General features: G+C 38.8%; 1 protein-coding gene across 6 annotated transcripts in view; it reads right to left on the reverse strand.

Moving 5' to 3' along the window:
* EYA1 (EYA transcriptional coactivator and phosphatase 1) overlaps positions 1–27,279 on the reverse strand; it is a 145,471-nt gene that overhangs the window by 23,524 nt on the left and 94,668 nt on the right. For all 6 annotated transcript variants that reach the window (XM_077492859.1, XM_077492860.1, XM_077492858.1 and 3 more), the window contains one exon: positions 1,446–1,504. In XM_077492859.1, the coding sequence (XP_077348985.1) occupies positions 1,446–1,504 (59 nt within the window). The remainder of the gene's footprint in view (positions 1–1,445; positions 1,505–27,279) is intronic.

Genomic DNA, 27,279 nt, shown 5'->3' on the forward strand with positions numbered 1-27,279 from the left:
CATCCAATCATGTGCAAGCTGTTCAGTTTATTTTCCTTGCAGGTGATTGGGTGCAAAGTGAAGCTTTCCCTCATTTAATAAGCTCTGGAGCAACTGCACTTGCAGAGTTTTTTTGACTTTAGTAAACAACCCCTAGGTGTCACAGGATTAGATCAAAAAGTAACATTTCAAAATATCTGTGTTGCCAGTCTAGGTGCCCTCTTGCTGTAGCTCAGGCATTTTCAGGATTGTATACACTGATACTTGATAGAGAATTTTTTCTGGGAACATCACCATGTCCATTTGAGCTTCCAGGTATTTTCTAGTCAGAGGAGCTTGTTTGGGAATGCAGTGCAAATAATTGGGAACTGCAAATTGGCACATGCACAAAGTACTTTTTACGTGCGTGTTATTGAGTTGCATTGGGAAACAATTGTGCCCAAGGCACCTATTCTGCCCCCAAATATCAGGAGAATGTTCTGATCACCCTCTTTTCACATTATCCTGTACTGAATGTAAAACTGCCCACTACAGTGTTGATTTGCTAACTGGAGAGTGCAACATCTGGTGCAGCTGTGCATGGTAGCTATAAGCTTCTAACTCCAGCTTTTTCAATTAAGCTTTGACAACAAAAAAAAAAATGGAAGCTGATTGGCGTCTATGCACAGCTGCACCAGATTTTGCACTCTCCAGTTTTAGTAAATCAATCCCCTACATTTGTTATTAAAACAAGAGTGAATTAAGTAGCTCATGATATAATTAATTTAAATGCATAAATATAACCTTTTGTCTTCTGAACTTTCTTATATAAAAGATTTAAAGGACACCTGTACTGCGAGTTATACAAAAGGCCACCTTTAATGATCTCCCTCTGAAAATGCTTTGAGTCAATGGCTTAGAACCAGCTTGCACATCAGGAGTTAGATCTACATACTTGTTTCAGGTTAGTAACTCACAATTAGCACGGTGGTCAGTAATTATAAGAGGGCTTCAATTGCAGCCTCTCAGTACAGGTTTCCTTAAAAAACAGCTTGTGAGACTGGTTTGCTGCAAAAACACAGGGCCTTCCAAAAGGCCTAGAATTCTGAACATTGAAAGGGTATAATAACAAATTACAATCATTTATATTTTTTAAGTGTCATCCTAACTCAAATATTAGTACAGTTAGACATGTTCAAGCCTTAGCAGAACGCTTACAGAATTTCTTTGCTCTGCTGTCCACAAAATGTCATTTGAGTTTGACATGTATACTTTCAAAGGTTGAACCCACTTTATCCTCTGGATAGAACTCTACATACTTGAGCTTAGTAAGCTTAATTATATATTCTGAACTGTGCAAAATACATTCTGACAGGCATTATGCAGATACCAAATACAAGGAATATTTTTTAGTATTGCATCACTTGTTTTATTTGGCTCAGTGTCCATGTAAGAATTAAAACGACATTTAGAAAACATGAACAAACCTCAAGTCTTGTCCATTATCATCTGAAGATACATCATCAATATGAACCTGGTCACATTCCTAGAAAAGAAAAGGACAGGATGCAAAATAACTCACTTTTACCACATAGTGCAAATGAGCAGGCAAATAAAATCTCCATCTTGAAATGTTATTACATGCCTTTTAAAGCAGTAGGTGGCAGCCTTGTAAAATATCCACTTTACGTTTTAAGTGCCTTAAAAAAAATCCAGCTGTCATTACATTTTACTGGCCTACGCATTCTTATTTAGAGCCCATTTTCAGTATTTACTAAGCTGCTACAAGCAATTAGCCTATGTGCTTTATAAGGGCCTCTTTGCTCTTTTAGGTACCTTAAAATATCTTACTGTTTAAAGCAGACACAGTCAGTACTTAGTTTTTCAGTAATGTAACATGCTACAAAAATTAAACCCGATGCAAACCGCCAATGAAATTATGACCTCTGATTGCTGTTGAGCCACACACTAACACAGCCTGAGGCCAATGTTTCTGAAGAGAGTACACCAAAAAATCTGTTACTCGTTTTCCATTTATTTAAGACATGTGAGTTTTATTTATTTTGCCTTGGCTGGATTGAAAAAAAATGCTCAGATTCTGGAAATACGAAAAGCTCAGACCAGATCAGACACACTTTCATTTTTTTCCCCTTTTTGTTAAATAAGTGGGTTTAAAGTTATTTGGTGCTCGCACTCCCTACACAAAGGAGCCTTGTTACTGATATTTTTCTGTTTAAAATTTTACAGAATGGATGAATGAAATTAGAGCAATTTACTGTAAGGAATTCTCATTAATTTGTACTTGTTGATTACCAAGGTACACATAATTCGGTAGAAGCATTCTGTGCAAGATCATTACAAAGTTTATTTACAGTGCTAAAGCAAACACTAGATGTACTGTGCACTTTGACACTACATTGACTATGTGGTCAAGTTCTATTGTGGAAAGATGGACCGCAACACCTTATGCTAACATTCTGCATTCAGGAAACCATGAAAATGTTCAAGATCAAAGCTAGGATGAGAGCCAAGAGGGCAAATGAGACACATGTTGTAGGTACATTAGATTATACTTCATGAATCAAAGTGAATATGAGAGTATTATTAAAAGCTCTAAAGCTTAATTTCTTCACAGGTTTAGCTTTCTTGCGGAATGCTACTTCCAAGACTACAGCAGCAACACTACCAAAGGTAGCTAATGTCAATCTCCCAACACCCCCCCAAATTTAGGTTGCTGGGTTTTATGTGCTATTGCTATGTATGGATACCAACAACATATATTATGTTACTTGACTTGAGCCACATGGGTCTATTACCTTTACCTATAATGGCAGGGATTGTGATGGACCAGTTACTGGTATGACTGGTATGGCAAGGATTCTGAGTGATTTGTGGTTAAAGCGGAACTCCAGGCTCCTTTAGAAAATCTGAAAAGTCAGCAACTACAAATACTACAGAATTGTAGTAAGTGTCCTATTGACTTTTAATATTACGACATTTACCTGTCCATGAATCCAGTGGTGTCTTCACCCGAACCGATTTTTGAATTGGCTCTCGGGTGCTGCCGCCACCATCTCGGGTAAAGGAAACCAACAGTGAAGCCTTGCGGCTTCAGCTGGTTCCCTACTGTGCTGCACTTTGTGAATGCCCCGACAACGAGGGAAGGACGAGGGGGGCCAAACTTCCGGATGAGTTCACCGTGGCAAACTCAGCTGGAAGTGGGAGCAGGTACCTGTTAATACCAGGTACCTTCTCCCTCCCAAAGGTGCCAAATGTGGCAGCGGAGGGGGGAAGAAGGCAAATAAGCTTCCCCTTTTGGGTGGAGCTCCGTTTTAAGGTTTGTCACTGCCTCTAAAGTCTGCCTGTGATTTTTGACAGTCAACTAGTCTTTAGGCCAATCAAAAGATCCAGGCCAACCTAAAAATGGGCTATAACACAAACTAGGTTCCTAAGAACAAAAAAATGTTTTCTTTTTATCGCAATCAACACTGCAAAAAGCATTCCTATTTCTTATCAGATACATAAGTTCACTGGAAATCATTCAGTAAAAACTGTATGTTTCATACAGCCTATGAAAACTATGATTGCCAATGAACCTTAGTCCTTATTGTCCAGGCATAATTCAACGCCCTGTACACAAGGGCTGAATATCTCGTGGTATTGGTATATATACATGTTTAAGTACTTTTTTTTTAGAAGTGATCACATAATCTCTGTTGTCAGCTGCATAAGGGGCTTTGAGAGGTGGGGGTGGAGAATTAGCAGTACACTCATTGATCTTCCCAGAATGACTGTGCAGTGGGGGGGAGGGGTTTCATTGGAGGATAGGCAGGCAAACTTGACCATCCTGGGATGGATGTGCTCTCATGCTTAGCGTGGTCAGTTTGAAACAGGAAAACAGGAGAACTGGCAGGATCACCAGGTATTTCACACAAAGGAAGCATTAGAAAGAGAACAGGACACTTGTTACCATAAGTACATGGTACAACAGACACATATCAGGAATAAGAAATGTTGGGGTAACATATTCCTTAATAGATTATAATAATAAGTGTAATTAAGTTGCATTTTAAGTATAAATAACCACTGTAAATCTGCTATTATTAGGCCTCATTCACACAGGGCTTTTGCTTTTCTGCTCTGAATGCATTAAGTTGTGTCAAGCTTTTGAGCGATTCTTTTTGGCAGAATATTAATTTATTCTGGCCATTGGAATGCATTAACACTAAATGTGCCTAAATGTGTTTAGCATTTAGATGCATTTAAATGTTTTTACATTCTTTTAGGCAGGTTCAGCATTTTTTTTCTGCTCTTTAGCTACTCTCCTGCTTGTGTTTTTGATGTTTTTTTTAAGCCTGTTAACACTTCTCTTGAAATAGGCCTGTAAAAACCTACAGTATGTGTGCATGGATACATAGGCTAGCATAGAGGTACTTTTACAAGCATAAAAAAAGTAAAAACGTCTGTAAGAAGCAAGTTTTTTAAGCGCAGTGTGCATGAGGCATTGTTATTATTATTATTATTTATCTTCAATAGCATAATCTGTATATTTACACTTGATACGAGATGTGATCCTTCCTCAACCATTATTTACTCAGAGAAATAAAAATATTAAATTGGATTTGGCTGCAGATTTTATGAAGTGTCTTGTAAATTATGATAACAGTCCAACGTAATAAATCACAAGGATAAAAACCTACTTGCGCAGTTATTAAAAGACGACTTAGAAGGCCAATATATTTTGCAGCCCCATGCAGTGCCAGCATATTCCATGGTGTCAGGTACCTGTACTCCATAAACAAAGCCTACACTAAATACTGGGCACATGATTTATTGCCAAACCTTTTACTAGACATTTTTCATGTTGAACATTCATCTGTATTAACAACCCTCAGTAGTTTCCAAAATGTTTTGGAAGCATTCATTCCCTCTTACCTATCAATGCAAAATAAATATTTAACATGTAGTTGATTTGCCTTCTGTGTACAATAACCATTGCTCCATGACCTGGAGTTTGAATTCTTTCCAGAGAAACAGTATGAGTTCACAACTGGGAGTTTCCGAAAGTAGCATAAAATGTGTACAAGCCGTGGATCACAGAATACATGCAAAACAGACCATTTAAATATGGCTTAATAGATGTTACAAGCAGATATTTTGCATTACTGACGCCTTCTGCATATTTCGCTTTTTTCTTTTTCTTCAGAAGACTTCAGATAGGGGGAGGGAACCCAGAGTAAAAGAAAACTCAAACCATCTGTTCTGTAACAGAATTAAACAGTGACCCTCAACCATCCATTTTCCAGCCACCCTTCTCTCAGCAAGCAGCAAGACCCAAGGAGGAAAAGACTTTGACCCTCTAACCTTTTGCTCCTCTCTTGAGGTCAACTGCACTAGATAAGCCAGAGAAAGGGGCATGAGGCCTCACATTTTAAAATATAATGTAAATAAAACTTTGGTTTGATCGCTTTGACTTGATGTGTTTTAAACAGCAGGCATATTTTATGAAAGTTTTCAATTATTCTACTTAAGTAAGGACCATCCATTATGCATGCCTAATTCCTATATATTCATAAAATAAGCCACACCCACTCATGCAACATCATCCTTTTGGAATGCATGGCAAAATTCATAGTAGACACAAAAGGTAAGATGCATTTAGGTATAACCGCATTGTTATAGAGGAAGTAAACCACGCCAAAGTTTGGGAGTGTGTGGTATTGTGCCATTGCTTCAGTCTGTATCAGTGCGCATGGGCCATTGACTTTGGAACATGCAAATACAGGGGGTAGCTCTTAAACCGTGCAGGTTTAGAAGATATCCTGGGTAGCTACAGGTTAAGCCTTATCATAGGCTTAACCTGTAGCACAAAGTGGTCTGTAAGGGTTTACAACCACTTTAATATTAGGACACTTACCTGTCCACAAATCCAGCGGTGTTTTCACTAGAGCTGATTTTTCAATCTGCTCTCGTGTGCTGCCGCCATCTCGGCTAAGGGAAACCAGCAATGAAGCCTTGCAGCTTTACAACTGGTTTCCTACTGTGAATGCGCCAAGCATGCTACGCTTTATGAATGGGCCAGCAGCGGGGGGAAGGAGGAAGAGAGTGAACTACTGGATGAGTTCACCAGAAGTGGGAGCGGGTACCTGGCAAAACCAGGTACCCCCTCTTTCCGAAAAGTGCCAATGTTTGTGTGTGTGTGTGGGGGGGGGGGGGAGGAGGCAAACAAGCCTTTTGGGTGGAACTAAACCCATCGATATAACAGTTTTACAAAACAGTTTTGTTCATTGCATGCCATCAACATAACTGTCATAATTGCTTGTGCTCTCAAGCAAGCTGTCAAGTAGTCAAATGGTAGGTGTCATAACTGCATAGCATACTAGCACATTATGACAGACTTACCTTACATTGACACCCTCCAGTGGTGCGCTCTCATCGCTGACAGGGCTACCATCTTCACCAGGTCTTCCTTCTGCGTTTGCAGGCTTCGGCCATTTGAATGACTGAGCCGCAGTGATGTCGCTCATGTGCATGCCGAACAGAGGTAATGACGCATGCGCTGATGATGTCACCAGCTGCTACTAATGTAAATATCTCCTAAATGGTGCATGTTTAGGAGGTATTTACTGTACCTACATATAAGCCTTATTATAGGCTTACCTGTAAATAATAATCCCTAAGGTGCCTTTACCACTGCTTAATGGATGAACTCCAGCCAGATGTAAAACACACAAGTTAATGAAGCTCTTTAATCAATTTTGCCTCATCAAATACATTTTTTAAAATGATAGCAGTGTAATTACCTGAATTTGGCTAGTATCAGCTTGTTGGGGGCCCCTGTAGTGTAGATCAGGATTGTGGGAAGAAGTAGCAAAGCATCCTATCAGTTCATATGGTGGCCAGAAGCATTCTGATAGGAAGAGCAAATAGAGTGACAGAGTGATGAGCTCTTTTCGCTGCCCAGTCACAGGCTGGGGTGAGTAAAGGATGGAAGTGGGTTAAATAATGCTGGCCATCGGAATGAGGATATCTAATGGCATAAATAAAATTTTCTGGATTGGAGGTAAATATTGCAGCAGTTTTTTTATTTTATTTTTTATCTTTTTATTGGCTATTTATTTATATCTTGTTTTTTTTTTTTGGCTGAAGTTCTGCTATACGCAATATATATAAGGAACACAGCCTTAAGCCTTCAATAGAAACCGGCTGACATTTGGCCCTTGTATACTGGAGTCAGTCTGACAGAAGCCAGCTTCTGATGAAGGGGTATGACCAAAAAAGGTCTGCTGACCAGCTCCCGATCAACGCTCTGAGAGCCCTGACCGGAGTATTCAGTGTAGGGTTGGGGGGGGGGCGTCCCCCTGTCAGAACAGCAGGGGAGATTGCTGTACTAACATCACACAGTTAGTACAGCAGCTCCTCCTGAGCTGTCCGTTTTTTTTCCGCTCTCCCTGGTGGTTGAACAGCAAAAAAAAAAAACACTACCATGTATGGGGTTTTAGTGTTCAGGGCTTCAGTTATTTATTTCTTTTTGTCTGTAATCTGGTGATATGTGTGCTTATTTATTGCAGGAAATATGTTCCCAAGCAAACCCACTGTAGGCTACTTCCTGCGTTTGGCACACAAATAGCCTTATGTATTGCAGTATCAGTCCTTGAAGGTTTGTCAAAAGCAACAATAAATACAAACCATCCTTGGTACAATATAATTAGGAAAAGAGAGAAGTTACATGACACTTCTGCTAGCAGCACCTCCCATTAATCATGTAATGGGCTCTCTGGAATCTGATTTTAGTAGATTACATAGAACATATGCTAAGATAAACAGAGTGGGGTTTCTGACACAGTTACAGTGTTTAGAGGAAGGTATTGGCAGATCAGTGATTGGTTTCAACTGTTGTACTGTATACTGTCTACAGCATAGCCTGCATTGCTGATCAAGCAATGAAAACCTGACAGGGCGGTTGAAACTAAGTTACTCGGGAGATTGACTTCTGTTCAACCACAGTCCCTGTTGAACCAGCTGAATTTCGATCCATGTATGGCCACTTTAAAGCCTCTAATCTGCCTTTAAGATGGCTTTGTCCTGGATCTTTGTGCAGATCCAGGACAAAGATGTGAATATCTTTGTCCTGGATCTGCACAATTGCTAATGTGATTATGAAAATATGTAGTTTGGGATATTTAATGAGTTCCCAAAAAATATTAGAAGTTGAATGGTAACTAAAGTTGGCCATTTATAACTTGTTTTGGGCTAAACGAAAATAAATAAATAAAATTAATGGATTCCCCATCCATCAAAGTGGATGGTCAAATCCTAACTGTGCCATTCTATTCCGACAGTTCTCTGCTCTCAGAATTCACTGATCAATGGCTGCAGCTCACTGACTTCAGAGCTACTTGAAAAAAAATATCCAACAAGCTCATTCAACAAACATCGACCATAAATCCTGGTAGCATGAAAATCAGCAGCTTCCCACTGTTTCTCCTCCCGAGTCCCGACTGTCGCTTCTTCTCCTGGCCAATCAGGTCCTAGGATTCCCAGCCAATCAGGAAGTGGGTCCTGAGACCAAATTGGGTCAGGAAGACATTAGTGAATATTAATTTGCTAATGTCACACAAGTGGGTGGGCTCAGGGGGGAAATCCACGTGTCAGGCGCTCTGCAGGGCCGGGCGCATGGATTAGCGAGGTGGCACCCATGTGCCCCTTATGAGCAACCACCAGTGGTAGAGACTGTAAGCTATTAAATATACAGAAAGTCTTTAGGAAGCACACTATTTACTTAAACTCACTAGCTTAATAAATAACAGTAAACTAAGAAAAAAGCACTGATTCTTTTGCCATCATAAAATTGTGGCTGTCCTCAAAAGATAGGCCTTTTTCTCTTTTTCTCTCTCTCTTTTTTTTTTAGCTCCATTTAGGTGACATTAAATGCTAATAAAATAAGGAAATATCCACTGAGAAACAGGAAACACAAGATTGGGTAAACGTTGATTTGAGTAAGCTATTAGAATAATGCGCTGTCATTTGTTTCCAGCAGCATTGTCTGAAAATCATTAACCATGTCACTGCTGCTAAGATGACCTAAGAACAGTTAAGTCTTCTCTGGCAGACAAGGTGTGACATGGCATCCCTCAGCCAGCTAACATACCTGCATTGTAATTGTAGATAATGTGTTGAGTATTTGCTTTTAAGCACCATAGTTTACTTATCTTTCAGCTGATAATGACCCTATCATGCAAATTTCCTTATTTGTTTCCTGTTGTGAAGGGCCTGCCCTTTGTGTTTATTCACAGCAAGATAGAGAGATACACTTAAATGCTGCTGATTGTCTGCTGTGTGCAGTCTTCAATTAAAGGTTACAGCTCACTGATTTTATTAAATGTTTAGGGAAGTAAGGGCAAAAGTTTAATCTTCACAGGGTGATAATGCCTGTCATTCCAAGCTCTAGTAACAGCAATAATGTGACCAAAGCAATACCAGCTTTTGTGACCGTTATGTGTTCTCTATAAACAAAGTTAGGTTATAGCCAATAGGCTGTTCACTTTGCAAGGGAATTTTCTCTTATCTTAGTGAATGTGGTGAAAATTCATGTTGCAAAGAATACCCAATCACAAAAAAAAAAAAGATTTTTGCTTGCACCTGATGGAATGTCAGCAGAGCTCTAGCTCATTCACTGAGCTAAAGAAAATGTCACCAGGGAAGCAAACATTCTCTTGCAAAGTGAACAGCCTATTTGCCTTTAATAAATCAACACCCATGCCTCTTTGAGTGCTCAAAGCAGGAGCAAAATTTTACACAGTTTTACTTACAGGTAAGCCTATAATAAGGCTTTACTTTACCTATAGGTAAAATAAATATCTCCTAAACCTATATGGTTTAGCAGATATTCACCTTGCATGCAGCTGCTGACATCAGTGGTGCATGCACTCTTAAGGTCCGGCGGATGCTGCCAGAGAATCAAAGCTCTTTGCCAGAACAGAGGACATCCGCGCACAAGTGGTATAGACATCATCACGGCTCCAGCCACTCACAACGCCAGAGCCGTAAACTGGAAGAAACGCAGAGTAAAAATGTCAGCTCCCTCAGCGGCGTCCGGGTGGTGGTGCGGGCGCTTCGTTCTAAGGTAAGTATTTCATAATGAGCTAGTATGTGGTGCATATTAGCTCATTATGCATTTGCCTTACAGTTTTTTTTTTGTTTTGGTCAGGGCATACAACCGTTTTTAAAAAAAGGCAGTTCCCCTTTTAAGCATCCCCTTTTAACCCCCCCCCCCTCAAGATGCCTGGGCATAAAATTATCTTTTTAGTTAGATTATGAATGTCTATAGGTATATGACCACCATGCATACACTCCCTGGGTGACAGATGTCTAGGGAGGAATGAATAAGCCTCATCCAATAGCTACTGTTTCTGAGATAAAAATGCTTCATTAGTCAAGATGACATGTCCTTCACAGTTGCTTGTCTTTACTACTACTACTGGTTCTATACATGTTGCTCAACTAGTATGCATTCAGTTTAAATTCACAGACTTTACAAAAAACTGTTGGCCATTTACATCCATACATATATACAAACACAACAAGGCTCCATTCACAATAGGAGCAGAAAAACAGTCAGCGTTTTAGCTGGAAAAACATGGCATAAAAACGTGAATTGAGAGCATATTGTACAAAGTATAGGCAAGTTTATGAGCGTTTGAGTTTACAGGTGATTTTTGCACTTAACAGTCCCCTCTGTAAAAGCAAAAAAAAAAAAAAAACATTGAAACTTGACGTTCACAAGAGATAATAGGAGTTTAGAAGCGACTGACATTTTTACAGCTTCCAATCGTGATTGAGAAGCTTTTTTTTCCTGCCTCTGAACCTCAGAAAATGCCTGTAGTCGTCATAATGTGCAAAGACCCATAAAATACATTAGAAGTGCTTCTACAGGCAGGTAAAAAAAATGTCAAAAGCCTGTAGAATCAACGTTTTTTTTTTTGCCAGTGTGCATGGAACCTAAAGGGCCAACATGGACAGCCGCCAATAACCTTGGAGGAAATCTATACAAACACGGGGGATTGTACAACCTCAATGTAGGTAGCTCCTGGAAATCAAACTTTGGACCATAGTATCAACTTACTCCCCCTCGCGTTACCTCAGCTACTCAAATTCTGGTCTGCGTGTCCTCCTACTGGCCTACACTCAATGGGAGACAGAACCTTCCCCTCTATGCTCAAAAACTCTGGAATTCACTTGCAAAGAACTTTAGAGAGTCATATTCTCTAAATCCATTCAAATCAAATCTAAATATGTTTTTCTTTAGACAAACTTTCACATAATTGTCCCTTTTTTCCTTCTTGCTATCCTGTGTATTTCTTGTGTTTTCCTTGTAAAGCGCTTTGACAAGCTACCTTTCAAGGCACTATATAAAATAAAGTTTATTATTATTATAGTACTGCAAAACTAGCAGCATAACCACTTACCCACTATTATGGTGAATATAGTACAAAGTAAATATTATGGGCATGGATGCTGCTGTAAAGTCTCTGGGAATTTAGATAAACTTTTGAAACAATATAATACTTGAGAAGTTCAGAATGGCAAATCACTGGGAAAATGTTTGGACAATGGCATGTGTTCAGTCAGAACCCATTGAATTTTTCATACATGACTTATTTTAGTCAATGTTTAAACATATTTTAGGTACACTTTAGTGGCAGCACAACAATTTGTATTTGCAAAGGAGTTAATTTTTTTCTTAAATGTTTTAAAAGTGAATTTGTGAAAGCTGAACCAGGCACAAATTCCAAGCTGCATTGTGTGTTAAGGTGAAAATATAACACCATTCAGCATGTAAAAACAACTGCTATGAAAAGAGCTTAACAGCGTTACAATCCTTTAAGTATGATTATTATGGCAAAAATAACACACTTCCACATATACTCAAAATTCCCAGTTTATCGTGAGAAAACTAACACCGTGCTCTGGCTTAATTGTTTCAATGCCTTATTCTGAAAAGTATAGCAGAATGAAAATTCCCTCTAGAAGCTGCAATTTGCGTTTTCTTTTTACATCAGCGAGCCCATTGAGACTGGTTGGAATCAGGCCAACGTACAGGAAATGATCAGTGCATTCTCTGTTCTCTCCATATCTGTCATTAGGCAATTACTTCAACTCCTTCCTTGTCCATGTTGAATAATAAAGAGTCCTGGCTATGTTTGTGAGAACCTGCATCACATTAAAATGTTCAGACTTCTGTTCTCCGAACTCTGGTTCACCGCAGAAAGCCAAAAACGACACACTAGTTTTTTTTTTTGTTGTTTTTAACTTTATCTGTTTGGCTAGTTTTATTTTTTTCTCACCTGGAAACTTTGCAAAAAAAAATATATATATATATTTGTATAAAGGCACATCTGCTAAAAAAAAGTGTCACATGCTATTGTTTTTTTTGTTTTTTTTTTAAGATGTGTTGAATGTGAGAAAAGTTTAATAATGCGAGAAAAAAAATAACATTTTAAAACTTCTTTAAAAACTTAACTTCTTAAAAAAAAAAATACTTGAACTGATTTGTAAAATGTATTAGTGTGTGCTGGGCTGTAGTTATTAGTCAATTAAACTCTTCAGTAGCATGCAGACATTCTATGTATTGCTCTGCATTGAGAATGATTCCCTGTGAATGATAGGTGTCCCGAGTTCACAGGATTTCAATGCTAGCAGTTGGCAGAGCCTGTCACACCTTGCCCAGAGTGCACTTTGTGACCCCTTCATTTTCTCTACTTTCCCACCACAATTACTGGGAGCAGACGGGAAAAAGGTGCAGATTACCTGTGGGTTCAACACAGGATGTAGAGAACAAAGGGGTTTTCAAATAGCCAACATTTCGTTTGACAATCTGAGGAAGAACAGACAGAGAACAAACATAGTTTGTAGAGGGACTGAGCTGTATGAGCATAAAATCACAAGAATGTGGCTACGGATAAAAGGAATCTAAATAATTTGTTTATTGCTGGCCACTGGTTGTGTTGCCATTTTATATATTTTAATATGCTAACCATGTTGGAGATTTTTATTTAATTCTGGTAACTTACTTTTTGGATAACTCAAACTGTTGCCCTAAAGAACACTTTACATCCTATTCAGGTGCTGAAATGCTTGAAAATAATATTACAATAAAATTCTTGAATTTGGATTTAAAAATATGTATCAATTTAAAAGCAAGTTACATACAAAAATGTACTGTTAGAAAAATGTTATGTTCAGGGCTATTTATATTCCCATGTAATTCGTAGAAACAATGACCATATTATAAGATAACGCATTATGTGATTTTGCATATTGCAAATATATGCATTTCGAAGCATATCATATTTAAAAAAAAATACAAAAAAGGAACCAAATCCATAGAACATACATTGATAAACAAATAATGAATTAGCATGTAAGCAGGATGACATATGGGTTACAACTCACTGGGTTGTCATGTCACTTTTTTTTGTAGGCAATGTATATATAATTTAGCTTTACACATGTGCTTTAGAAATAACCATGGGAAATGTTATCACATCACATATTTTTTAAAACTTGCACTAAGTTTTAAACTTGAAATTCACAGAAAAGCTCAATACTGAAGTCTGCACTCAACATCCAACATACAACAGATATCGGATAAATAGTTAAGCCAAGTGTGAGGTAGAAGCAAAATCAACTGTACAAAATAAAAATAAATAGATATATAAAATTCTGAAAGGAGGAATTTCTGCAATAAAAATACTACAATAAAAATACACACTATGTGCCTGTAAATTTTGAAACAAAATAGCAACATTGATTCAACCTAATTGGTTAAAGCTTGGTGGGTCACTTTTTAAAGTCATTCCAAAATAGCACAACATTTATATGGGCACCACAAAATTTTCATTTGGACTTCATATCTGCGCTCTAAAAAAAAACTAGCAACAAAGCATTCTTCAGGACTAATTAAACCTTAATTTCAACAACTTTAAGCAGAGGGTGCGGTGGTTAATTGTTGTGTCAGCACCTCATATCTACTAATCTTTCTTTATCTTATCTCATCACATAACCTTCTGTCATTGGGTCATTTGTTCAATTATTTGGCTACTTAACAGAAAATTCCTATTTTAGATCCCATACTTGACATGTGTTTGTATCATGGTGTTATGTATGCTCTAAAAATACAAAGACTAAAATTCACACAGAGAAAGGAATAGGATAAAACAAAGATAAAAGAAAGAAGCAGTAAAAATGTAGAAGCAATTGGGGCAGCACAGTGGCTGGGGCAGTACAGTCATTAGCACTAGGCTCGTAAGTTTGAATCCTAATGACAGAACTACCTGCTTGGAGTTTGCATGTTTTGCCTGTGCCTGTGTGGGTTTTCTCCAGGTACTCCGTTTTCCTCCCACATTCCAAAGACATGCTGGTAGGTTAATTGGCTCCTGTCTAAATTGGCCCATGTATGTATGAATGTGAGTTAGGGACCTTAGATTGTAAGCTCCTTGAGGGAAGGGACTGATGTCAATATACAATATACAATATATGTAAAGTGCTGTGTAAATTTACAGCGCTATATAAGTACCTGTAATAAATAAATATACTCAGCTACAGATGCATTTTAATCACCTGTAAGTATGAATATGAAATCCACGGCCTTAGTTCATTTTCAACAAGGGATTTATGTAAATATATCTAAAGTAAAAACTTTTTTTACATTTTGAATAGAGAACATAGACAGCTACAAAACAAGGCTAAACAAAGCTAAACAAATAGATTTTACACTTAAAGCGGGAGTCCGCCGTATTTTTTTTTTAAAAGCCAGCAGCTACAAATACTGCAGCTGCTGACTTTTAAAATAAGGACACTTACCCGCCCAGCGCGCCCGCGATGTCGGCACCCGAAGCCGATCTCTCGATCGTCTCTCGGGTGCTGCCGCCGCCATCTTGGGTATGGGAATCAGGAAGTGGAGCCTTTCGGCTTCATTTCCCAGTTCCCTACTGCGCATGCGCGAGTCGCGCTGCGCAATAAGGATGGACCCGCTGCCTCTGGGATCTGTGTGTTTCCCAGCAGGCAGCGGGGGACTTTTGGAAAGGGGCATAAGCTACGCCTCTTTCCGCAGAGAGCTATCCCGGAAGTGGGTGCAGATACCTGTACTGTACAGGTACCTGCACCCCCCCCCCCGAAAGGTGCCAATTGTGGCGCCGGAGGGGGGGAGGATTAGGGTGGACCTCCGCTTTAAAGCTGAGTTTCACTAGTTTGTAAGTTTATTAAAAGTCAGCAGCTACAAAAAGGATAGCTGCTGACTTTTCTTAAACAGACACTCACCTGTCCCACGATCCGGCCGTCCGAAGCCTCACTCCTCCCCCCCTCCTCTCCATGGCGCCATCGTTGAAAGTGTGGGAACCTGGCTGTGACAGCTTGTGGCCTCACAGCCAGGCATGCACTGCACATGCATGAGTCTCGCTGCGCTCCATAAGTGGCCAGACAATCATCTGGGACCTGAGACGTGTCCCAGAAGATTGCTGAGAGGGAGGGGCAGAGGAGGAGTTGCCTAGGCGGAGAGACAAAGTAAACAGGAAGTGGGACAGGAAGTACCTGTCAAAACTAGGTACCCACTCCACCCCCCAAAAAATGTAGCATGTAAGGGGGCGAGGAGTGCTTAAAGTGTAAGTTACACTTGATTTAATGGTCCATTGATGGAATTTATTTCAAACTACCACTACTTTTTTTTGGTTTTCTGAATGATCATGCAAAATGGAAAGACACACTGCCTCATCCAGATGTTTTCTTGTTTTTTTTGTCATATTTTGAACAACGTATTTGAACATATAGGGTGTCTTAGCTGGAAAGCTTATAACTAGGTCTTTTTGGTCAGGAGTATAGCTTGACTGGCTAAGAGCATCATGGGGATTAAGCCTTCTAGTTTTATCTTAAAAGAGGCTATTATATATTTTTTTTACTCCAGTACTGTGCTAAGGCTTTCTAGTTTATAGAAATACGAGGCTTATGAGTGGGGTCTGCTGGTCTAGATGAGGTTAGCATAGAAATGAGTATCATTCCCTTCTTCCGCAAAAAACATGGGACAACAAATTTACTTAAAAAATTGCTAAATGTGTGTGTACTGAAAAGGATATCAGAGAAAAGCTAACTTCTTAACTGAACCAATGCAGTTTATCGGGTATAAACAGTACTTTTAATATTAATCGCCTATGTGAACTTATCCCATGTGCCTATATTTTCCCTCAGGAAACAGTGAAACATTACCAATAGCATTACAGGATATATTTCTTCTTCTCCTCTATTTTAAAAATGACTCTGTTATACATGCCTTTGCAGATTAATACTATCAGGACATGGGATAAAAACTCTGCATCTGAGCATGTATAATGTGTGTGACATTTTGCAGAAGTATTCCATGAGGCCTACTACAGAGAAATGCCAGACAATGCATTATCAAACATTTATAATTATACCAAAGTATGAGGGTCTGCTCAGTCATTTCTTTGAAAGAACTGAATACCCATGTGGACTAAAATGTCCTTTCTCAGAGCAATTTATAATATAAATACTTTGTAGACTATATATTTGAACTGATTTCTGCAAGTGCTTTTTAACGTTGCAATTACTTATAAACATATGTCCCAGTCCCAGCACAGCTTATCTGCTCGGTAAAAGAAGCAGCACAAATTGTCCTATTACAACAAAGTAATAACAAAATCACAGGTTAGTACAAGCAGAAATGTGTATGAAAGGCCAGCTAAATGTGTGAAATGTGGCCTATTCTACATGTGTTGCCGTGAGAAGAGTGATTTTGGCTGAAGTTATTGGGTTGCTGGTCTAGGTTTATGAGGGAATAAAAGGAACTCAGCTTTAAGTCAGCTTTATGCACATCTGTATTACTGTACTTTGATGTGGCATGGCAGCAAGTTAGAAAAAAAAACAAGGGCTATGTTTACGTCAGTTCTTGTTTGCCAAAGCAGTAGGTGAGTCCAATAAGGAGGCCATTTGTTATACATCAGCCTACTGTAGTAAGATGAATTCAGGCATGTACAATACTAATATGGTGGACATAACTAGAGAATTGCTTCTTTATGTGTACTATTATTACACAAGATTGGAATTTTCTGTACTCTCTAATAGCATTGTCCATAGCATGCTGTTTAATAAATACGCTCTAAAATTATGACTCTAAAATAAAAGGAATAAAAAAGGAATTGCACCCTTAGGATGGCCAACCAATACCAGAGGCCTCATTGAGAATTATGGGTGGTGAGACAAAAGTTTATCCTCAGAGGAGCCACATCCACTGCATCCAGCCATGGTTTTGTTAAAGCGGAGTTCCACCCACCCCTTTAAAAATTAAAAGTCAGTAGCTACACATACTGTAGCTGCTGACTTTTAATATTAGGACACTTACGTGTCCTGGAGTCCAGCGATGTTAGCACCTCAGCTGATGTTTCCATCTCCTGGTCGGGTGCTGCCACCGCCATTGCGGCTAAGGGAACCTGGCAGTGTAGCCTTTTGGCTTCACGACTGGGTCCCTACTGTGCATGTGCAAAGTGCACTGCACTCTCTCACTGGCTTGGCTGAAGTGGAGGAAGGAGGAGTGGGACCGAGCTGTTGATGTAATTCGCCATAGCCCAGCCTCCCGGTAGTGGGGACAGGGTACCTGTAAAAAACAGGTATCTGGTCCCCCCACCGAAAGGTGCCCAATGTGGCACTGAAGGGGGGAGAAATCAGATAAGTGGAAGTTCCACCTTTGGGTGGAACTCTGCTTTAACAAATGTTCTTAACTGCTATTAGCAGAACACAACACACAAGGCTTATAGATCCTTATCCATGTGTTAAAGCTGAATTCTAGGTACAGCTATTTTTGCACAGTTACATTGGTTTAGCTTGAACCAAAGTAACTATGCATGTGATGTCATGGCCCTGTCTGTCCACATTATCCAATCATGGAATACTTTGAATGTAAAAAATAGTTTTCTGAAAAAATGTTTACTGAATGGCATCTGTGCCAAATAAGCACAGGACCCAGAAGCTAGCAGCAGTGCCGACTACAGTGGTTTACAGCTTATACTGGTATTGGCCAGGTATGACACATGCTTAGGTATATTGGTCCAAGTTGGACCAATGTTACTATCTAAAAAATGCAGACCTGGAATTTAGCTTTGAGCTTTGCAAATTGAGATCAGGTCAACATAAAAAAATTATCAATAAATTATCAGTTGCAAAAAGGATTTTTGTTCGCTGGTCCAAATCATTTGGTGGAGAAGAATTATGGTGTGGGGATGGTGGGGATGTTTTTCAGGGGTTGGGCTTGGTCCCTTAGTTCCAGTGAAAGGGACTCTTATGGCATCAGCATACCAAGACAATTTCATGCTTCCAACTTTGTGGGTACAGTTTGGGGATGGCCCCTTCCTGTTCCAACATGACCGCGCACCAGTGCACAAACAAGGTCCATAAAGACATGGATGAGCGAGTTTGCGGTGGAGGAACTTGACTGGCTTGCACAAAGTCCTGACCTCAACCCGATAGAATACCTTTGAGATGAATTAGAGAGGAGACTGCCTGCAAGCCAGGCCTTTTTCCTACATCAGTTTCTGACCTCACAAATGAGCTTCTGGAAGAATGGTAAAACAGTCCCATACACACACTCCTAAACCTTGTGGACAGCCTTCCCAGAAGAGTTGAAGCTGTTATAGCTGCAAAGGGCTGACTCAATATTAAACTTTACGGACTAAGACTGGGGTGCCATTAAAGTTCATGTGTGTATAAAGGCAGGTGTCCCAATACTTTTGGCAATATAGTGTATGTATCACATATATACTGTATGTACAAACATGAAGAGATCACCATTTGGTCAATATGGAGGATATGCAAGATATGCACTGAAAAACAGTGTCACACCTTATTTAGTGATGTCGGTGAAAGGAATCCATGGAAAGATAGTAATTAAACCGGAATCATTCAAAATCGTAAGTACATGCTGTATTATAAGCTGTTCATACTTATTCAGTCGCTATGGGATTAGTTTTCTGTATTCTAAAAAAAATCTGGTTAATCCTGTTGTTCACTGTGCCTCACTTTTTGTCTGTGTCTCCACTGCAGCCTAAGATTGGGTAGACAAGTTGTGGCCACATCAACTGAGCATGTTTCAGTTTCAGTTCCCTTCTAAGCTGTTCACTTCCACCTTTTTCTTATTTATGCAGCCCATGTAACCATAGAGTCACACATGTGGGCATATACACAGGGATAAATGAAAGCCCACTCCCTCCTTCCTCCTTCATGCCCAATGAACAGCTAAACACAATGGGGACGGTATATTACATGTTGACTGATGGAAGCTTGACCTCCCTATAATTCTAAGCACATACAAACAATAGACAATGGCTGGAGGGGTGTAAAGCAGGCTGTGATTGGCAGAACCTTCCCCTAGTTAGCCCATGCCATGTTTTTGAACAAAAATTGAGTTCAAGTACATGTTTATATAATGACTTAGAACATCTATTTGATAGTACAAGTGTATTTTTCCTCTGTATTTCAAAGCCATTTTTTTTGAGCATGTGCCTGGCTATAGAGGACTAGAAGCTTCTCCAGCTGATGTTTCCCTGCAGACAGGCTGGGAAAGAGCTGGGTCATGTGACAGCTGTATAACAATTATTAAAAAAGGTACTTTGATTTTTTTTTTCTAAATAAATCATCCATCAACTTAAAGAGAAGGGATAGTGTAAATTAAACAGTGTGTGTTTAGTATCACTTTAAATCAGATGGCTAATCTCAACTCCAGATCCAAATGCTCAGGGCCCATGCTGAGTCAACAGACACATATATGTATGGTAAGTGTGTACAATGATCAATATTATTATCATTCAGTTTATTTTCTTACCTGCCCATTCAACATAACAGACTTTAACTGGCTAAAGGAGCTGTTTTCACCACATAGAGGGGTCATCTGTTTGCATATCAGACCTAACTGGTCCTGCTAATCAGGGATTCCATGAGCACTGCAGGGTATGAGGCTTTCAGTGAACATAGGCATTGAAGTCAGCTTTGAATGTTAGCCAAGAAGGTATGGCTGGCTGTCTCCTACAATAAACCGATCAATTCCTGAGTTTCAAATTTTTTGGTAAGCTCTAGCTCTTGCAGTTCTCTTTCCACTCTTTTCTTTTTAATAGTTGTCTAGTATCTTACTTGTCTCTAAGACAGGATCAACCAAATAAATATTGAATTCAGCAGACCATCAGCCCACTCCAAAGTCAGACATAAGGTAGTATAAGCACAATCTGTTTTTTTTTTTTTTTTTTACAAATAGTGAGCCATCAGTTGGGAAGATGGGGGAAGGGTGGGGGGTACATGCTACTCATAGACACAGTGATTGTTGTCTGATCTGCTTGAAATCATATTAATCAGATGACAGACATTTTATGTTTATGGGTGCCATAAGAGTTGGCAGCCATAGACAATGTATTTGTGGTAGGTTAAAAAGTTTCATCTGTTAATAGCATTAACATATCAGTCCCCATTTAACAGTTTTATTACTTTTTGATCCTGCCTGTGAGTCTGTAAATGTATTTCTCCCTTTAATAGGCCAAGCTGCCCAGCAAAAGTGTCAGTAAGAAGGTTGGGACAAGCCAATTAACACTAATGCCCTGTACACACGGTTGGACATTCCGACCACAAAATTCGTCTGATTTTTTCAGACGGATTTTGGCCGAAACTTGTGTTGCATACATACGCTTGCACAAAGTTGTCAGAAAATCCGATCGTTCTGAACGAGGTGACGTACAACACGTATGTCGGGACTATAAACGGGCCAGTAGCCAATAGCTTTCGTTTCTTAGTTTATTCTGAGCATGCATGTCACTTTGTCCGTCGGAGTTGTCTACACACGATCGGAATTTATGCGATCGGATTCTGTTGTCGGAAAATTTTAGATCATGCTCTCAAACTTTGTGCGTCGGAAAATCAGACGGAAAAAGTCAGATGGAGCCCACACACGGTCGGATTTTCCGACAACATTTTCCGTCTGAAAATCCGACCGTGTCTATGGGGCATAACAGTAGTGTTTGCAATGGTCTGCTTTCATTAATATAGTTAAAACCTTTATCACAAAGGGGAAAAAAACTGTTGCAGCAACTGTTTAACCCCTTCCCGACCAGCGCATGACGATGTACGTTGACTGAATGGCACGGGCAGGCATATTGGCGTACATGTACGTACATATTGGCGTACATGCGCGCCACCGGCGGCGCGCTCCTGCGCCGGTCGGGACCCCCGTGAGTCCGGTCGCGGGACCCGCGGACTCGATCACCGCGGGCATACCCGCGATCGTCTCACGGGACGGCTGAATGGAGGAAATGCCGTGTAAACAGCATTTCTCCATTCTGCCTAGCAACTAGTGACGCTGATCTTTGCTCCATGTGATTGGAGCAGAGATCAGTGTTCACTAAATGAAAGCCCAACCCCCCCACAGTTAGTAACACACCCCTAGGAACACTTAACCCCTACACTGCCACCCACTGGTTAACCCCTTCACTGCCAGTGTCATTTACACAGGAATCACTGCATTTATATAGCAGTGATTACTGTATAAATGACAATGGTCCCAAAAATGTGTCAAAAATGTTCGATGGGTGGTCCCCCACAATGTTGCAGTCACAATAAAAATCGCTGATCGCCGCCATTACTAGTAAAAAAAAATAATAAAAAATTATTAATAAAAATGCTATAAAACTATCCCTATTTTGTAAACGCTATAAATTTTGCGCAAACCAATCAATAATCGCTTATTGCGATTTTTTTTACCAAAAATATGTAGAAGAATACGTATCGGCCTAAACTGAGGGAAAAAAATTTTTTTTTATATATTTTTGGGGGATATTTATTATAACAAAAAGTAAAAAATAATGCGTTTTTTTCAAAATTGTCGCTCTATTTTTGTTTATAGCGCAAAAAATAAAAACCGCAGGGATGATCAAATACCACCAAAAGAAAGCTCTATTTGTGGGAAAAAAAGGACGTCAATTTTGTTTGGGAGCCACGTCGCACGACCACGCAATTGTCAGTTAAAGCGATGCAGTGCCGAATCGCAAAAAGTGGTCTGGTCTTTGACAAGCAAAATGGTCCAGTCTGAAAGTGGTTAAAAAATATAGGCTTTAATTTATCAGTCACTTATGTAAAGTCCATTGTTCCTCCATAGATATAGTGAAGGAGTGAAGGTAACCACCCTAAGACAGGAAGTGTGTTACTGGCCTGATTACCAGGTGAGAATAAAGAAAAAAGCCTAAAAAATAATACAGATACCTCATCTAGGGACTGGTAAGCTGCAAACTATAACATTTCTGTTTTTATATTTAGATACATTTTAAGAGGTTACAGCAATTTCATTTTTTTAACATTCCTGTTTCAAAACCTTAGTAATTATTATTAATTTCTTCTTCTGTATATATCTGTTTTATCTCTCTGATTCATATGTCTAAAGGGGCAGTGATGTTACACAGTCTAGAAGGAAAATACAGTTTATTTCTATCATCAACTATCTACATCCTAATAACACATTAAGAACCATGGGGACTGGCCTTCTAAAATAGGCTTTTCACACTAGCCTGGCATCATCCAATCAAACTTATGGAAATTATTAAAAAAAAAAAACACTTCTGAAGCTAATTAGATTAATAACCTTCATATCTGCCTGATAATTGCTGAAAAGTTAGATTCTACATTTTGTCAAGTTTAGCACTGTAAAAAATTCTATATTCTCAGTTTTAACTGTCAATCCTAGACTTTGACGTACACCTCAAATTCAACACAAAGTATAACAGAAATCAATCAAACAATGATTCGATTTTTTATGTGCTGGGTAAATTGAAGCAGCAATTTGACAGATTGCTAATGTTTTCAGAGCTGCGTTCAAGTACTGTACATGACTTAATTCTTTTGTTGCTAAATAATTTGTGACATGTTCTCCACATTACAACAAATTGAACTTGACATACATACTTTTCATTTACTGAAATTGCCATTTACATTAGGGTCATTCCTCTAAGTGCAATAATTGGAAGCTAAACAGAAAATAAAATGACTTAATCAAAGATACCCTTATTAACAAAAACACAGGCCCACGTAACAGGAGAGCAGTTAGCAGTTTGTATCTTCCAAGACAAATAACGTGGAAAAAAAAAATCTGAAATGCTTGTGACATTGGAATAATTCCTAATAATTCCAGATTTTCAGTCAAGGGATAACTTTGCCATGGAATGTTAGAAAAATAAAGCACATGTAAATTATTTGATTGCAATATAAGTTGCCAATTCATCTTTGCCGAGCTGCTCTCGCGGCAGATGAAAAGAAATCAAAATATAGGACAGATGTTGAAGAAACCACACTGCAAGTCTGTCACATACTGGCATTTTCTAATGATTTTGGCTCATCCATTAAATAAGGCGCATTTTGCTTGATTTTGAAAGAGGAAACATCAGGGAATATTTAAAGGCCAATTGCCGCCAATTAACTTTGATCAGGAGAAGATGTATTCAAACCTTTCGGATTCCTTCTCCTGTCTGAAATAACATACATTTGCAAAATCCAGCAAAACAGCAAGCCGATGATTAATGCCTGTTGGCAGCCCTGCCACAAGCTTGCTTAACAACGGGGTTTTAAATAAACAGCTGTCTATACCCAAGTGAAACTGAATGTGACTTGTTTTTTGTGTTACTGTAATAGTACAGGAAAGAGTGGCTTTCATAATGAAATGAGTTTGTTAGGGTTATATGCCTATCATTCTGTGTCGATGAGGGTTGGAGAAGAAATACTAACTTACATTACAGTATATTAATCAGTATATAACAGACTATCTTTATACATCAACTGACATCAAACCATAATTCATTTTCAAATACTAACATAAAAAAAAGATAATTTCAGTAGTGTGCCTTTAACTAAGAAAACCTCATGGGTTTCTGTGAATGCAAGTAGCAGTGTTCTACATTTTTAGGGACATAATTTAAAAAGTATAATCAAGTTTTGGTACGGCACTGCTGGCCTTAATCATCACTTCGCATTGTATTTCACCTGGAGACTTAAGTGGTGGGATTTCTGTAAGTAGCTTGTGTCCCCACCCACAAGACCATAATACAGGTGTCCCATTCTCTTACATCTGAACTTCCTAATTACTGGTTTATTCCACATTATTAGCAATCCACCAGACATCATAATTTGGCTTTGCAGTGACTGGGGTATTTGGGTGGAACAGATAATACTAGTGGGGATTTCTCACCACTAGAGTCTACAGTATGCATATGAAGCCAGCTTGTTATTCATTATGGCAGCATGATGAAGGCAAACATATTATTATGCAATAATCATTTACAACCAGGCAGTAGTGTGTTTGTTTTACAGTATTATAAGTCAACTTTAGTTTAGTTTAAACAGCTACATAAGCTAACAAATTTGATGTAAAGCTGTCCATAAACAGCCTGATCCTTCCTCAATATTAAGGTGCAGTATGACATATAGCAAGGATGGGGCTGTGCGAGGTGCCTAATGTGGACATCATTTACCATAGTAAGCAGTATCCCAAACATGGTATTCCTCAAAGTCACCTCTACAATGTCCCTTGTCCTGTCAAAACTGTTCCCCATCAGGATCCCTTCTGTGAGTTAGACTTCCCCAAAGAACCCTCTCTCTAGTAGGATGTGGGGGAACAAATACTAAATAAATGACTTTCCTGAGCGGCACAAAAGTGGAATGGATACTGCAGACCTCCATTCTAGAGAGGTAATTGAAGATATTACCCATGGTGCATTATCTGAGGGACTCTTCATGCTATTGGATGGACCGTTGTTTGTGAAACTATAAAAAATGATTGTACTTTATCAGTATAGGTCACCATAGAGTTCTTTATATATGATACAAACATCTGTCTGGATTCTGAAGGTGGACCTGTACACCATGCTATCTTTTTTTTGCGGTTTCAACCTATTCCTGTGGATTTACATTTTTTTTTTAACAGCATGTCTCATGAGCAATGGACTTGGTTACACATACTCTTAAATGGACTGTGTTATTGAATGTGCCCTTTTCCTACTTAAGTATTATAGAGCTTGTTTTTTTTGTAAGCTTGCATTTTTTGGCTTACTCTGGTTTCTAACAGCAAGGATCTTTCTATGAATATCGACTAATAACTCATTACAGTTACAAAGACATGATTGGAGATTTGGAGAGCTCAATTATGGGGATTCACTTCTTTTTGGGATAGCCTGTGGAGGCTGACCTCACCCGAATAATAATTAGACATGTGCATTCGTTTTCGTCCAAATGCATTTTCGGCAGAATTTTGGGTATTTTTGGAACATGCAGAATCCGAAAACCGAAAGATCCGACATAAACAAATGCTTTATTTTAGTTTTCGTTGTGACAACAGTTTGCTATAGATAGGAGATTCGACATGACGCTGACAATAGCAATCAGTGTCCATCGAACCTGTGGTCGAATGTGCCTAACCTTAGCTCTATTAGTCCAAGATTATTCTAGATAGAGAGAAAAGATTTGACATTATAGAGACAATAGCAAAAAAGGTCGAATGTGCCTAACCTAACTCTATTAGTCCAAGATTATTTGAAATAGAGAGAAAAGATTTGACACGAAGATTTGACAAAGCAGTTGCCGCAAGCGGACATTTATGGTCAAATGCTCTACCTATAGGCTATAGAAGAATTCTAATGTTGGTTGGCTAGTAATAATAATTAATAAATATAATTATTACTAGTGCCATACAACATTAGAATTCTACTATAACTTGTAGGCAGAACATTCGACCAGAAATGTACGATTGCAGCATCGTACAGTTTAGCTGCTCCGTTGAATCTTCTTAGAAGATTCGACAGACACCATAAGCCTTCAATGACAGATTCAACCTTAATTTTTTCGGATTTTCAGATTAATACATTTTTTTTTTTAAATGAAATAAATCAAAACGAATTTCGGGAGTAACTAAATAAATTTATTTTTCAGACGAAAATTTTATTCTGAAATGAAATATTTCAGTGTGCACATGTCTAATAATAATTAATAATGACACATTTAAACACTGTGCAATTACATCCAAAAAACTTAAATGTATTTTTAGTTCTATTTGACCACTTCCGGACTGCCCACCATGGATATACGTTGGTACTTTGACGTTAAATGCTGTTGTTATGACAGCAGATAGCTGCCATAACCCTAGTATTTTTCTCCACAGCAGGTTGCTGGCTTTCAGATAAAAGTAGTCCCTGCAGCAGATTCGCTGCAAGATCACTTTTATCGGCTGCAGGAGAGAGCCCTCTCCCACCTGTCACGCTCCGGTCATCTCCACAGCTTACTGGAGCCGTCAGTAGCAGCGGAGATTATGGGGTCCTTTCCTCTCACTGCCTGGATGCCGAGTGAGGGAAAGATGGCCCCCACTTGGCTTCATAGCATTGGAGGGTGGAAGTGATGTTTGACTTAAAAGGGACATTTGTTTTAATTAAAAAAAAATGACATTTCAATTTTTTTTTTATTGTATTTTTGTGTAAATATGATATCTGAAGTATTTCTGACCCCAGATCTCATATGCAAGAGGTCCTGTCAGGCTTTTTTTCTATTACAAGGAATGTTTACATTCCTTGTAATATGAATAAAAGTGACCCAAACATTTTTAAGTAAAAGGCTTGCGTGCAGAAGCAAACGCATATGTAAGTCGCACCCACATATGAGAACGGTGTTCAAACCACACATATTAGGTATTGCCGCAATCGTTAGAGTGAGTGCAAAAAAATTCTAGCACTAGACCATCTCTGTAACTCTAAACATGTAACCTGTAGAAATTTTTAAACATCACCTATGGAGATTTTTAAGGGTAAAATTTTGTCGCCATTTCGCGAGCGGGTACAATTTTGAAGCATGACATGTTGGGTTTCAATTTACTCGGCGTAACCTTATCTTTCACAATATAAATATAGAATTGGGCTAACTTTTACCGTTGTTTTACTTTTTAAGTAAAAAAAGTGTATTATTTTTTTAAAAAGTGCGTTTGTCAGATCGCTGTGCAAATACGGTGTGACATAAGGTATTGCAATGACTGCCATTTTATTCTCTATGGTGTTAGAAAAAAATATATAATGTTTGGGGGTTCTAAGTAATTTTATAGCAAGAAAAAATTATTTTAACTTGTAAACATTGAGTCTGAAAAATAGGCCTGGTCCTTAAGTGGGTAAAATATTTTTTAAGCTCAACACTGCTTCCAAATGTTAATATACCGTATGTTTGGACTGTGCAGTAACTAGCTTTTCACCTGCATCTGGC

The sequence above is a fragment of the Lithobates pipiens genome, unplaced genomic scaffold, assembly GCF_037356315.1.
Source record: "Lithobates pipiens isolate NorthernLeopardFrog02 unplaced genomic scaffold, aLitPip1_a1.2 Scaffold_19, whole genome shotgun sequence".
Taxonomy (NCBI): Eukaryota; Metazoa; Chordata; class Amphibia; order Anura; family Ranidae; genus Lithobates; species Lithobates pipiens.